Raw genomic sequence first — 14,981 nt, 5'->3', positions numbered from 1 at the left:
TCATTATGCCGTTATATAAGTTCACTTGATGTTTTAAATTGATGATCATTATTGATGCATGTTCTTTATTTAGATACAGACTGTCATGTGTGTGTGTTTTTTTACTTTAGTCTTTCAAGTCAAAAGCTTCATATCCCTTATTGATAAATAAAAGTTACTTAATCCGGTTTGATGAAACTTACTCCTTTTGAGTTTTTACTCGATCCAAGGGGAGAAAAGTAAGTGTATTTTCTTTACCTACTAAAATTTTAACCTTGATGAGTTGACTATCATGTATGCATTATGTGTCTATGTCACTCACCATTTATTGATTTGCATCATAATACCAAAGAAATGTGCTGCCTAATAAAAGGTCTTTTAAAAAAGAAAGATACATTCAATTTGTGTCTGTACTGATTACCAGGTGCCTTCCAACATCCCGAGTATAGATATCTACGCAGCTGGTGAAGGAGTTGTGGTGGTTGACGTATGTTGTTCTATAATATACAAATATATAAATGGGCTAGATACTACTAGTTTATTGCTTTATGACGAAACAGTGTCTAGTTTAATTATGGTCTCGTTCGTTTTGTGTGCTATATGTAAATGATAGAGGCGGATAGTAAAGTAAGTCGTACGAAGATTAATTGTTGCTTTAAGCAAGATAATGACATTATAATACATATGCAACATTTTATTCGCTCTAAGTTAATGGCTTCGATTTGTAAAATGTTCATAATTGCATTCTTTACATTGAACGACAACACTGACTTAATCTAACTAAATATTACCACGAAAGTTGATCAAAAGACGTTATAAATTGTTATAAGGAAGTATACATTTATTTATTTATTTTTGATTTCGTACATTTTTATGTATTATTATTATCTGTATAAAGCATAGTTCGTGTTTAATACTTGTATTTTATTTTATAGTTTAACAGGTATAATGCAATGTTTTTCAGGTTACTACCTCGTTCTATTTCCAAAGCACTCTACAAGACCCGCACATCAGTGTTACTGCAAACATCACCAAAGAGTCGCTAAACACTCTCACGGTTCACAACTGCATGCGGTACTCTTAATAATTTTCTAATTATAACTTTATATTAATATCAGCATGATACATTGAAATATCTTAACACAGTTTTCAATATTTTTTAATTGTATATGCGACTCGGCCTCTGCATACGTTTGATTGACTACCATGTAATAGAAAAACGATGACAATCGAAATTCAAATACACAATAAGTAGATTAATATCGTATCTGGTGTACAAATAAGGTTTCCATTTATAATGTCATGCGCCTTAATGCTTTATGTTGATGCCTGGTTACCCTAGAAAATGTAGTTATCATTTGAAAAGGTATTTCCTGTTTAATCGTATTGTGTAAAAGAAATGAATTAAAACACATTATAAAAGGATATTGCAGTTTGTATGTATTGCTTCATTGACCTCGGACGGAATTTTGACAGTTTTGCAATCAACCAAGGCCAAAACAATGACTTTCCAATATTTGTTTAGTTATAGGTTTTTATATATAAGTTTACAAAAACATACCAGATATCACATGCATACGTTAAGTAGTTTAGTTTAATATTTTCGAATACAAAAATTCGCGATACTTTTTTTTGTTTTGGAGTTTTAAACAACTACAAGTTTACACATACAGATGGACAGGCCAGACACCTAGCGGAATGCTGCTTATGGAAGTAGAAAGACCAACTGGTATGATATTTTTATCTTATCAGCAGAAGAAAGCAGCGTAACTTGTTCTTTAATATTTTATTTGTTCGTACACCAGAAATGGTACATATTGTATGAAGGCGTTTGATCCGAACCCAATGCCAATACCTTACATCTTTATTTAAGGTTTTATGACGGATGTCGACACACTCAACGCCCAGCCAACTATCAAACGACACGAAAGAAACGGCCGGTTTCATGTTCTTTACTTTGATAGTGTATGCACACGCACTTGTTTATTAAAAACTAAAAGAAAGTATGAATACTAATACTAATACAAATGACCGTTGCATGTTGTACTCAAATGAAAATGTTCAACGCATTCAAAGAAATCAAGTTCTTAAATATTTATTCCTTTTGTCAATATTTATTTGAAATTGCTTTTTCACATTTTACATTTATATTACTGATATTTAAGCTTGCGAGAAATTCGCACGTGTGCGTGGATGTCAAAATGGATCGCTCGGACCCTGTGGTGAAAAGCCAAGCATGCCATGTGATGGTATATGACTACTATGATCCATGTAAGTTGACCGAGGAAGCTTTATTGAGATTCAAATATATGCGTATCATTTTAGATTACCTGAGCATGAACACCTTTTCATTAAAGTGCTAATTCTTTTCGTATTAAATGTGGGTCGAGGATCTGGGCGTTTATCTAGGATCGAACCTTATGACATGCAGTGCGTCTAAACTAGAGCAGACCTTTCCGTCTTCGTTTCTCTTGCTGGTTTCACGCTTTGATTCCAATCATCGTAGCCAAAAGCCGCGGGCGGACCTGACGTTACATTAGTTGCAGTATACGGGCCATACTTATTTGAGCATTGACCATTGTTTTATCGGATGAACATTTATAGCAGTAAAAAATATGTTACATGACACAATGTTTTCGATCTATATCCCTTTATTTGAACCATGCCATCATCACTTTTTAAGATTATTTCATAATTTCACGAACTACAGTTTATTATTATATTGCGCTATAGTAAACGTGTACATGTTCTCTGTGCACTCTCCGGCCATAACGAAATGACTTTTTTTTTAAATGAAACGCGAGGGAATAACATGTCGTTATATCTTAATATGACAGAAGATAAATATCGCGGATTTTGTTTCAGCTAATCAAGCTATTAAAACCTACGAGTCAGGGATTTTGAAAAGATCCAACATTTGCCAAGTATGTCCCTTGTGTGAATGGTGCCGCGGAATTTCCTTCCCACAGGTTAGTACTTGTTTGAGTTAAGTGTCCTTTAAAAGTATAACGATGTATGTCTTTTCATGCAAAAATGATAGTAGAAAAAGTAACTAGCAAGTTTTTTTTGCATTAATGAAAATCATCAAAAACGAAAAAAACAATATTGGAAAAGTACAATAAATCGGCCATTTTCCATCGCCAAATGACGTGTATCCCCCGGTTTCATTCCATTTTGTACATAACCATGCCCATTAATAATGCAATAAAAAATACAGCTTAGTAGCCGAAAGTTCTAAGAAATCTCTGTCGAGGGCAATAATGCAAGGGCGCAAACGAAAATTAACTATAGACGCAATGTGGATTCAAAAAATAGTGTATGAAATGTCATGTAAGTCGGTTTATTTGTGGGATTGTATCACTTGAGTTACTTGAGAAAGTTTCATATCGCGCGAGGCCGGAAGTCGAGTGTTATGTATTTTCACGCATGTAGATATAACTGATACAATCACATATATCTACCGACTAGCATAATATGTCTCCTTAAACCCTAAACTTTTTTTAACAGAATTCTTTAGATGAAAATAGATTTCTGTCGAATCATTTAACATTAAACGTCGGATTTAATTCGCTTTGTATTTCGAAAGTAGTTTTACGCAAGTGCACTAGGGTACTGTGTGGTATAGAATAAGAATATTCAAAGTGTTTTATTTTATGTTTTGATCATGAACTATGACAATGGGAATTTAACAGGAATTAACTTAATTATAGGTTTACATTTATATCATTTTCAGATTGGCGTTGGTCGGTAAAGCTCTACTAGATTTCATGGAAAGATTGTCAAGTGTACAAAAACTTAATTAAAGACCTGAACTATTTTGGTTTTGTTACTGCTTTATCGGTTCATCTAGTACTCACGCCATGTGTGCCATCTGGACGACAAATACGTGTTGTTTGCTTTTTTAATACATTTCATACCGTTCTAAATATTAACCTAAAATGTTTCATGTTTGTCAGGTCTCGACTAAGAGTACTTATTTAAACTTTCAACTTTTAATGTCAAGGAAATTAAAAATGATCGATATCGCAGTGGGAAAAGCATCTCTAATTTCATTGTGTGTATAAACTCATTGAAGGTTATAGCTATTGTATACATAATTAATCAGGAAAGCTCACCAAAACTAGTGTTAATGTCACGACATAACGTCGTTCATTCTATGTTAATGTTATGCCAGGCCCTAATTTCTCGACACTTCTTTAGCAAAACAGTCTTAAGTAGCTTAATTACAATACGGCAAAGTGCTTGCTTAAATAGGGTGATGATTATCATAGTCTAATACACTGTTATCCTGGAGACGTTCACCTTGGTGGCGTTTATCAACTTTAACTTGGTAAGTCGTATCGACGGCGGCATTCTTGACGAAGGTCCATTTGGATATTTTTCGTATCGCATACTCGAGTCTTTGGAGATGCTAGGGTCTACTGGACGGGCCGGTTCTTCTCCAGCCACAATACTGAAAGTGGGTTTCAGACAAAGGAACGTGTTTAACACCGTGCACCACCTTTTGGTTTCGGACGTACTCATCTACCATTCGGGTCATTCATAGTTGGTAAAAATGGATCCTCAAAATGATAAAGTATTTAATCGAATTCTTCATTGACAAAACTTTCACCATAGTCTGGATTGCGTATCTGGGAAAGTCGCAATTTTACAACAGATGACTGACTTGTATCCTCCTCGTCATTGCAAAATTCATCAACTCTTATTTGTTGGTAAAAATGATTAACCATCGTCTCAAGCGTTGAGATGCGCAAATCCATGTCTCTGAGTATAAAAGAGTGCATAAACATTTCCACTGTTCAGAGTACAGCCTTATTATAGCAATACCAGATTATTTATTAGGTTGGTTGACTATAAATAGTTCAATAAGTCATATATATTTTAAGTAACATGATGCTATATCTATATTTTGACTGACTTGTTCAGACAAGGCCACTTTGTGAGTTTGGCAATTGAAAGTTATTATGAAATGCCGTTACTAAATAAAGACGTGCGTTTATAATGTCAATTGATAGCTTAACGCCTCATAATTATTGTTATTATTAAACAAATACAATACTGATGTCATTATCCCAAGCAAATCCACCACCTTGATCATTAAAATGGCGAAATATATATCATGTTTTTGTTCAAGCTATGGTGCCTTCGTGTAAGTAGGTGATTATTTAAGAATTGAACATTAATTTCCTGCGTTTCATTATAGGTGTTTATATATAAATTAGGTGTAATTTTCCCGACACTTCATACATCAATGAAAGGCAGAAAATATTTTGCTATTATCCAAGAATCGCAATTCATCACTCGAAAAGTCCTAGTAGCATGTAGCCTTCCCACACGTATGAATACATCGTCGACTTGAAACACATGGAGCTAGATTTAGTAACAATGAGACCAGTAATGGCTGGCGACTCCTCATTTTTACCATTTCGAAACGGATAAACAGCACTTTTCAGTTAAGATATTTACGTAAAGGTGACTTGTTTAAACTCTGAAATGTATCTTCCATTAGTCCTTGCCTAAGAATATATTTAACCATTTTACTAACTACCCTGTTGTTTATATTAATGAATGGTACGCATGTCGTTACTTTCATAAAGCTGTACATAAACTTTCATTTTCACTTTCATTTTTACATGTTACTTCAGACAAATCATGAAAAGAAGTGTTCATCAGTTCTTCAATGTCTGGAGGAATCTAGAGGAATTTCAGAAACAGCAGCAGCAGAAGTCGTTTCGTCACTCAATTCCGGCTCAAACAACTCAAAACTACCAAAAGATCTTTGAACAAGTCGAATCTGACAAAACACCCGTCATGTTGACTGCAGGCAAACTTTCAGCTTCCAGTTTTCCGCAATCCATTAATTGTCATTGATATTAAAACATAAAACCAGTTAAAAAAGTTAAAGTGTTGCTTTATTTTAACCCCAAATACTTTTAGAAGGAAAATACACATATGAAATGCGCTAAGTAATGTAACCAACTTAAACAACCTCATTACTTTGACGTGACGTCATAGATTGTAAAAAGAAAATAGTCCGGTTATGAATATTAATAAGCTGATTTACATACACGAATGCTAGATGGAGAAATAAATGAATGTCACATGCTGTTTTATCCAATAGTATTTAAACTTTTACTCGCATCGTCTCATAGTTTTGATTATATATGAGTACAAACCATTTAACATGGTGTATTAATGCATTTTTGGAAAAAATGGTTTAACCACAGAGTGATTTTCCTTTCAAATTGAGAGCTCGTCAAACCATTTTGATAGACACCAACACGATTATGTTACTCATGAATAATCAGGACACAATTGGTTTTACGCATAGCATAAGTGGTTTGACATCCGGTTTGAGTTGATAAGATGACAGAGTTCGTCAAACATTTAGTTTGATCCCAAGCACGACTATGTTACTTCAAAACATAAGGAGAAATAAGTACGCATAAGTAAATTGACATCCAGTTGCGATTAATTATAGAGTTCGTCAAACCGTTTCGTTTGATACAAAACAAGGTTACATGAAGCCTAGTTCATAGCGACTATTCGTTAATTTACACTTCTATGGTTCAACATTCGCATTGAGAGCCGATTGCTCAAACACGGTTAAAGATAGACCGGTAAATGTATACGTTTTTGCAATCTACTCGACGAGCCCGAACAAATGGCACATGTATGATGAGGGTAACAGCGAGTTGAAGGAAAAATGATGACGTCAATTCATATCGGCACTTTGCTTTTATGAACCTCCCTGATTTCAACTTTACATAAATAGGCTATTACCCCGACTCTGTCAGTATCGATTTTTTTTAATGGTGATTGAAATAATTTCAAGAAATGATATATACAATTAAAATAGATAAACTTATTATTTTTATTATTGTTGTTGTTGTTGTTTAAGTTTAACTCGTATAGTTGCTGGAAATACCTGAATTAATTTTCAACAATTGAAAGATGAAGGGGAAACACCCAAATACGCTTATATCTTAATATTGAATGAGTCTCAGCATATTCCGTGTCAGAAATTACTTCCCCTGTTGTACATGAAAGGCTTTAAGGGAAGCCAAATGCAGTTGCCGATGGCCTTAAATGATCTTCATGGTTTATTATTCAACATTATTGAGGGGGTTGCTAATAACTTTGCATTAGGTTCTGCTAGGAGTAAAAAAATCTTCGTTTATGGTTTTGCCCGAGAGTTTGCAAGGGAAATATTCAGCTTTAGTAAACAAGTAGCTCGAGCTGACGCCAGGCTGAAGATGATGCATCCAACCTTCGAACACACAAGATTACCAAGCTCAATTCAGAATGACATACGTGGGCACACAAGGATATGTGTGCCAGTTTCCAAACAGAACGGAGTGTCTAAAAACAAAATTGTACCGTTAACTTAACATGTGTTTTGTTCACGTGTGTTTAAATCATTTTAGCTCGTCCATTTGTGGAAAATCGATAGATTTTGAGTTATGCCTCTCATCCGACTTAAGAAAGTGTGTAATTAAGCAACATGTATTGACAACCATTTAATTTTTGTATCAAACATTTTGTACCATTTAAGATGTTTGGTGAAAATGTGTTAAAGTTCTTTTTTCTATTTAAATAACACGATACTTTGATACTTTCCTTTAAGTTCCGCTTGACGCTTGGTTTGGAATGACGCCTCAATACACAGAGGATGTAAAGGTTAAAGCTCTTTTTGACCCTTGTTTGTAAATGACGAACAAAATACTGAATAAAATGACGCTTGGTTTGGCAATTATTTGACGTGTCCTGCTCTTGTCCAGCTAATTTTAAACACTTCATAGCAAAAACCAGTTGGTTGATGCCTCTTTGACGCCTGTCAAAAAAACTAGCTGAGGCCTGATCATTTCCTACGGGTAAGATATTATTAAGGTTTTATTTTATATTTCTTAAAACAAATTGAAATCACCATCATCAAATATAATTTAGTCTTAGGTTTAAAATCAATATTACATTAATATTGATAGACATGCAATTGTGTTTTAATGAAGTATCATTTTAATTTTCTACGATATATATTTATGAGTGCTTTACTGCTGTTTATGAATAATATCAAACATTAAAAGAAGAAATATGCTTAAAGCAATATGAAAAAATCCCATACAAACTGTACTGACCTTTTCATATCAGTACTGATATGTACATGGACAGATATGTTCAACAGAAGAGACTGACTTGTGTTAAAAGTCAAGTGCAATGCTCATAGGTAGTTGACATACAGATGAGCCGAATGTTTACATCGATGACAACGGTTAATGGTATATCAATATTGGCAGTGCGGATAATTATCAGAAAATCAATATTTCAAAGAACTCAACTTTGGCTAAAATTAATATACATGTGATTAACAAAGTTAGGTATGGTTTTGCTTGCAAGCTTACAAAGAGAAAATGAAATAAAGAACTTTTGGTGTATTATAAAAAAACTATGGCGGTCATGATGTCAATATCGGGGATATGAACACAATTGGGCTGGTCAAATACGCGTTGAGTCCTTACGACTCCACACACTTTGACCAGTTCAATTGCGTTCATACCCCGATAATGACATCAAGCCCGCAATTCATTCCTTAAATAACACGACATAATACTCATGGAATGGAAGGTACAATGGAAAACATAGTAACCAAAGTATTAGACCCTGTTTAGAGGCACACTATCAATGCCTTACATGCCTTAACAAAGAGACACATAAACATAAAATCCCAAAGCACATCACACGTACATTAAACTATCAACCATCAATAAATATTCAGGGCAGGCTCTTCGAAATGTCTATTTAGGAGGGCCTATCTTTAAACGGGAGTTGTCACAGACTGGTCACTGCCATACTCCCCTAAAATTAAGAAAAGGATCTATTAGGTCTTACGACAAAGGCTTTAGTATGAAAATAAAGAGAGAAATACGCCAAGAATACTGCAGTCAGATTTGTTGTTCTTGGGCACTGCACTTCTCCTGAATAAGATGTACAGTATTATTGTTTTAAGTCAATATCTTATGGTATTGGCGATTCATGCTCGGGACGAGTAAATATTAATAAAAATTATCAAAGAACCATGACTAAATGAATACTGCCTCTAGACCAATGGTTACTTTGTACTGCATTCTAATTAAAAATAACTACTTGTATCTGTATTGATAAGTTGAAGTGAAATCAAAAATTAAGACAGGGCAATACCAAAACAAACAAACACAAATAGAACGAGTTTGTGCATTTTATGTAAGAACATCTTTATACATTTACAAAAAAATGACTTAATCATTAACAGCATGTTCAATTTACATAGAAATGTGTTAAGACGCTTAGTAAGGGCTACTTTTAGGGATAAAAAATGCAATAATGATATCAAAGAGTAAAACATTTAATTAAAAAATTGTCCCGATATTCGTTAAAGAAAAAACTGTTTTGGTGCAAATCTGGTGTACAGTCCCTGTAAGATAATCTAAACTTTACATGCTCAAAGGTGTTAAAATAATATCCAAACCCCCAAAAATACATTTTATAAAATAATGTTCGTTCACGATTTTTTTTTGCATAAATAATTGTCCTGAGATTAGTTACAGAAAAACTGTTTTGGTGCCAATCTGGTGTACAGTCCCTTTAAGATAATCTAAAGTATAAATGCTCAAAGGTTTTAAAATACATATCCAAAACCCCTAAAAATACATTTTATAAAATAATGTTCTTTCAAGAAGGGAAGTTGACATACATATATAAGCAAATTCAACTACTAAGAATATGTTTAAGTGTCTTAAAACATTACAAATTACATTTTTAATACAGATAATAAATAAAACACAAAGTTTCTTGGGCACATTTATACACCATATTATAAATTGTTCCAGGTATTAGACGTATTTTGGGGGTGTTTCACATTCATACCACTTTCATCTCTATATACATGAATGGCTGCCTCTAGTAGGAATATTTTTATAACAATACAGTACTACAGGTTCAACAATCGTCTTTAATATATGTTTGGCGATTCTGTGTGACCCCCAATATGACGCCGCAAGTAACTTGACCAAGATACATCAACATTCATACATGTATACCTCCAACTAAAATAACTTATTTTTTACATGTATATTATAACACGTTTCTGTAAATATACTTTATCTGAGAATGCAGCATCCCATATCTCACACTTGTTAAACTCCTCTTGTGTGTGTGTATATATTATGTAATTGAAAAGTACCTTCCTGAGAGAAATAAGCACCACACATTTCACATGAGTGTGGCTCATCTATGTGGACTTTTAAATGTGTCTTTAAATTAGCTTTCTGGAAGAAATTAGCATCGCATATACCACAATTGTATGGTTTCTCTCCTGTGTGTACCATTTTATGTCTCTGTAAATCAATTTTCCTACAAAAAGCAAAATCACATAACTCACAAGTGGATGGCTCCTATCCAGTGTGTATTCTCAAATGTTTCTTTAAACTGCTTTTAAAGGAAAAAGAAGCATCACATATTTCACACCTGTGAATTCCAAGTCTTCTCTCCTGTGTGTGTTCGTGTATGAACCTGTAAACTACTTTTCGAAGAGTAAGTAGCATCACATACCTCACACCTGTACGGCTTCTCTCCTGTGTGTATTCGTAAATGCCTCTGTAGATTACACTTCTGAGAGAAATCAGCATCACATATCCCACAAGTGTATGGCTTCTCTCCTATGTGAATTCGAATGTGTTTCTGTAATACGCCTTTCCGAGAGAAAGCAGCAACACATATCCCACAATCGTATGGCTTCTCTCCAGTGTGTATTCCCATATGGGTCTTCAAAAAACTTTTCTTAGAGAAAGAAGCATCACATATTTCACACCCGTACGGTTTCTCTCCTGTGTGTTTTCGTTTATGCTGCTGTAAACTACATTTCAATGAAAACGCAGCATCACATATCTCACACCTGTATGGTTTTTCTCCTCTATGTATTCGTTTATGCGTCTTTAAATTATATTTCAATGAGAATGCAGCATCACATATCCCACACTTGTATGGTTTCGCTCCTGTGTGAATTTCCATATGGGTCTTCAAAAAACTTTTCTTAAAAAAAGAAGCATCACATATTTCACACCCGTACGGTTTCTCTCCTGTGTGTTTTCGTATATGCCTCTGTAAATTACCTTTCAAAGAGAAAGAAGCATCACATATCCCACACGTGTATGGTTTCTCTCCTGTGTGTACTCGTTTATGCCTCAGTAAACTACCTTTCAAAGAGAACGCAGCGTCACATATCCCACACTGGTATGGTTTCTCTCCTGTGTGTATTTTCAAATGTGTCTTTAAACTGCCTTTCAATGTAAATGAAGCATCACACTTCTCCCACTTGTATGGCTTCTCTCCTGTTTGCATAATCAAATGTGTATTTAAAATTCAAGGAAAATTATGCATCACATATCTCATACCTATACGGCTTTTCTCATGTGTGTTATCGATTTTGGATATGTAAATCACGTTTCAGAGAAAAAGCAACATCACAGATCACACACTTGTATTGCTGCTCTCTTGTATATAGTTTTATGTGACACTTTATATAAGATTTCTGGGACAAATTAGCGCCACAGACCACACGTGTATGGCTTCTCTCCTGTGCGTATATCAATGTGAATCTGAAAATACAATTCAGGCGGCAAAGATTATTTGTTAGTTGTTTGTTCAGAATAACGTATCGAAGAAAAAAGCACTATTTCACATATATTTACACGAATCATTTATGGTTTTATTTAATCAAATGCCCTATTTTAAATTTAACTCAACGTTGAAAGGTTAAAACAAGAGATGTTTGTCAAACATTATGCCCCCCAAGAGCGCCATTTAATTGGACTATTGAATGAAATATGCATAAACTAAAATGACAGCAGATTTTTCATTGTCATAAGATGCCTTTGAGGCAGTTTTAAGATACTGTGTGAGGATGGTTGGTACAGTTTTAAGCCTGTTCAGAGGATGACTGATATTTGCAGATTAACATGTTAATTAAACGTAATTTTAATTACCAATACGAGTTGTGACCTTGAAATTTGACTATATGACCTCATCCACAGTGTCAAGTTTGAAGACCATGAGTGCATTGTCGAGTTTTGCACAGACAAGCTCTTTGTGTTAAAGGTCAATGTGTCCATTACCTTCAACCCGATGCCCTTAAATCAATAGGGATCATCTACTGGTCTGGCCCAACAACCAAGTCATTTTTGAGTCCATGGGTGCGGGCTTTGACAAGTAAACACCCTGAAAACATTTTTGCATTCAAGGTCACTGAAACCTTGAGCTTTGACCGATTTTCCCTAAATTCAATATGGGTCTAGTACTGGTCAGGCGCAGCTTCCATGTAAGGTTTGATGACCATGAGGCCTGTCATTTTTTATTTATCACTCGGACAAGCTTTGTCAACCTTTTCACGTCAAAGGTCACCGCGACCTTGACCTTGACATGATTACCAATAAAAACAATAGGGGTCATCTACTGTTGACATTTGACCGATGACCCTTGAGTTAATAAGTGTCATCTACTAGTCAATCCAAACCTGCAAGTCAAGTTTGTGGTCCATTGGTACAGCCATTGTCCAGTAACTACATCGGACAACATTTGAGCATGTGACCTTGACCTTTGACCTGATGACCCTTAAAATCATAGGGGTCATCTACTGGGTAGGCCCACCCTCCAAGTCAAGTTAAAGATCCATGGGTCCAGGCATTTTCCACTTATCTGTCCGACAACCTTTATGTATTTAAGATCACCTGGACCTTAACCTTTGACCCAATGACCCCTCAATAGGGTAATCTACTGGTAAGGCCTAGCGTCCATTTTAGGTTTGAGGGCCATTGGTCCAGGTTTTGTTGGGTTATTACTCGGACAAGCTTTGACAGCACATTCCCATTAAAGGTCACTTTGACCTTGACCTTTGACCCCATGACCCTTTTAAATCAATAGAAGTCATCTACTGTTCCCAACCTTCATTTGACAATATGTCCAGGAATGGTGTAATTATCACTCTGACAAGCTTTGGTCTACCAATGGTCAAACTGACAGACTGACCGACCAACATGTGCAAAGCAATAAGCTCCTCCGCTTCGAATGGGGAATACAAATAAAAACGTCCCTTTTAGATAAATGACCTATATACAATCATATTTCACTAAGTCTGCAATATAAAGTACATGGCGAAAAGGACAAGTAAAGAATTATTATTCTGTTTAGGAATATTCTTTCTATGAAATTTATGCATTCAAAAACAGGTGAGTGTGGTGAAATTGTAGTTTTTATTAAGTTTTAATACTAAATATTGCATTTATGATAAATATTAATTGCTGATATATATAGCAAGATAGTTACAGTGTATCCAATAGCTCAAAATGTAAAAATATTGAATAATTGGTTATCCAATAGCTCAAAATGTAAAAATATTGAATAATTGGTGAGTGCTTAAAGATTAATTGTGAACTACTATAGTCTCATTAAGTGTTTTCTGTAAAATACAAAAAAACACAGTATCCTTCATAAAAACCCTTGTTTTTAACAATTGGTGTATTTAAACAAATGTACATTGTGGAAACTCTTTTTTTGTGAGTAAGATTAAAGAGTGCATCTTCAAAGTGTTATTTATACACACACAAAAAAAAATCCTTTCTTTCTGTACACTTTCATTGTTTACATATTATCAGGCTGTCCAGCACTTTTTGGCAAGAAATAAGGGCTAATTTTATGTAACCATCATAATGGACTTACCTCTGCAAATTTAACAAGAAATACACTCACATACTATAAGTACAGGAATAACATACACCAGGGTGCCATGTATCAGCTGTAAATCAATGGATCAACTGGTCATGTGCCATTAACTGTATTGAATATACTCTAATTAAAAAAATGTAAACTTCATTAAAGACACTTATACATGAAATAGTGAGTGTATTAATTTGTAATTTCAAAATTGGCAATTAGAGAAGAAAAAAGTAGGAATTGACATCAAAAAGAATAAGGGCTTTTTTTAGGAATTCCGTTTGAATTTTGAGTTTTATTAGGAGTTTTAGCCAAACTGAAAAATATTAGGAGTTTTAGGGCTGCATAATCTAATGTGTAAAATAGAAAAAAATAACAGCAAAATAAACACTACATTTGTGAAGTCAAATGTAGTGTTTATTTTGCTGTTATTTTTTTCTATTTTGAATAATTAGTAAATAACTAATTACAAATTTGGAATAAATCATTTGTTTTCACTTATCAAAAGGTAATTTCAGCCTTACTGCAATTGGATTCAATTAAATGAACAATGTGAATCCGATACTATAAATAGAATCCATCGACGTCATCATGGTCATGTGATTGCATTGCATCATCACACTCAATTGATTCTGATTGACTTTACTATGGAGGTTACGCCATAACTTTAATGTGTTGTAAACATCAAAAAAAATATCAACATTAATGTTACGGAAGCTAGAACTAGCATTTCTGAATTTGACTCGCATTTAGCAAGTAAGCATCCCCTAAATTTGAACCCTGGGTGTTGTTGGTCGTAGAACACAAAATACGGTGATATTTCGCGTGCAAATCATATCGAAAATATATTTAAAAAAACACACACACAAGAAATATTAGAAAATAGAGGACCCTAACATTATACTTACCCAAAACGGTATTCGAACAGTCATTTGAGTAGAAGAAATAATATTTTGGCGACTTCCACCATTAACAGGTGACAGACAACAATAATTTAAATACATGAAGCAGTCAACACGTTTGAGCGGTTTATGTGTGAAACATGTCACAGCGGTTACTTCCCCTGGATATGTAACGAGTATACCGAACATGACATGACAGCATGAACAACATTTATATATCAACATCGTTATTTTTCACACTACTTTATTTCTACTACTAAGTCAAAATTATATCTTAATATTGTAATAGTACACTTTTCTTATGTTTTAAATCTATATAAAAAGTAACTTATATTCAGTATTTTTGTCATCATTTCATGT

At 34.2% G+C, this 14,981-nt stretch overlaps 2 protein-coding genes across 2 annotated transcripts in view; one reads left to right on the top strand and one right to left on the bottom strand.

Moving 5' to 3' along the window:
- LOC128221441 (CD109 antigen-like) overlaps positions 1 to 1,063 on the top strand; it is a 39,932-nt gene extending 38,869 nt beyond the window's left edge. Inside the window, exons 15-16 of the mRNA XM_052930049.1 lie at positions 404 to 466; positions 944 to 1,063. Of these exons, the coding sequence (XP_052786009.1) occupies positions 404 to 466; positions 944 to 1,063 (183 nt within the window). The remainder of the gene's footprint in view (positions 1 to 403; positions 467 to 943) is intronic.
- Positions 1,064 to 10,339: 9,276 nt separating this feature from the next.
- LOC128221091 (zinc finger protein 845-like) lies at positions 10,340 to 14,686 on the bottom strand. Its single transcript, XM_052929541.1, has 2 exons — positions 14,628 to 14,686; positions 10,340 to 11,609 (listed from the first exon to the last, which is right to left on the bottom strand). The coding sequence occupies exon 2, from the start codon at positions 11,350 to 11,352 to the stop codon at positions 10,474 to 10,476; it is 879 nt and encodes a 292-aa protein (XP_052785501.1). The 5' UTR covers positions 11,353 to 11,609; positions 14,628 to 14,686; the 3' UTR covers positions 10,340 to 10,473.
- Positions 14,687 to 14,981: the final 295 nt, after the last annotated feature.

Source organism: Mya arenaria, chromosome 16, assembly GCF_026914265.1.
Source record: "Mya arenaria isolate MELC-2E11 chromosome 16, ASM2691426v1".
In the NCBI taxonomy this organism is placed as follows: domain Eukaryota; kingdom Metazoa; phylum Mollusca; class Bivalvia; order Myida; family Myidae; genus Mya; species Mya arenaria.
This window is presented reverse-complemented; position numbering and strand designations above follow the sequence as displayed.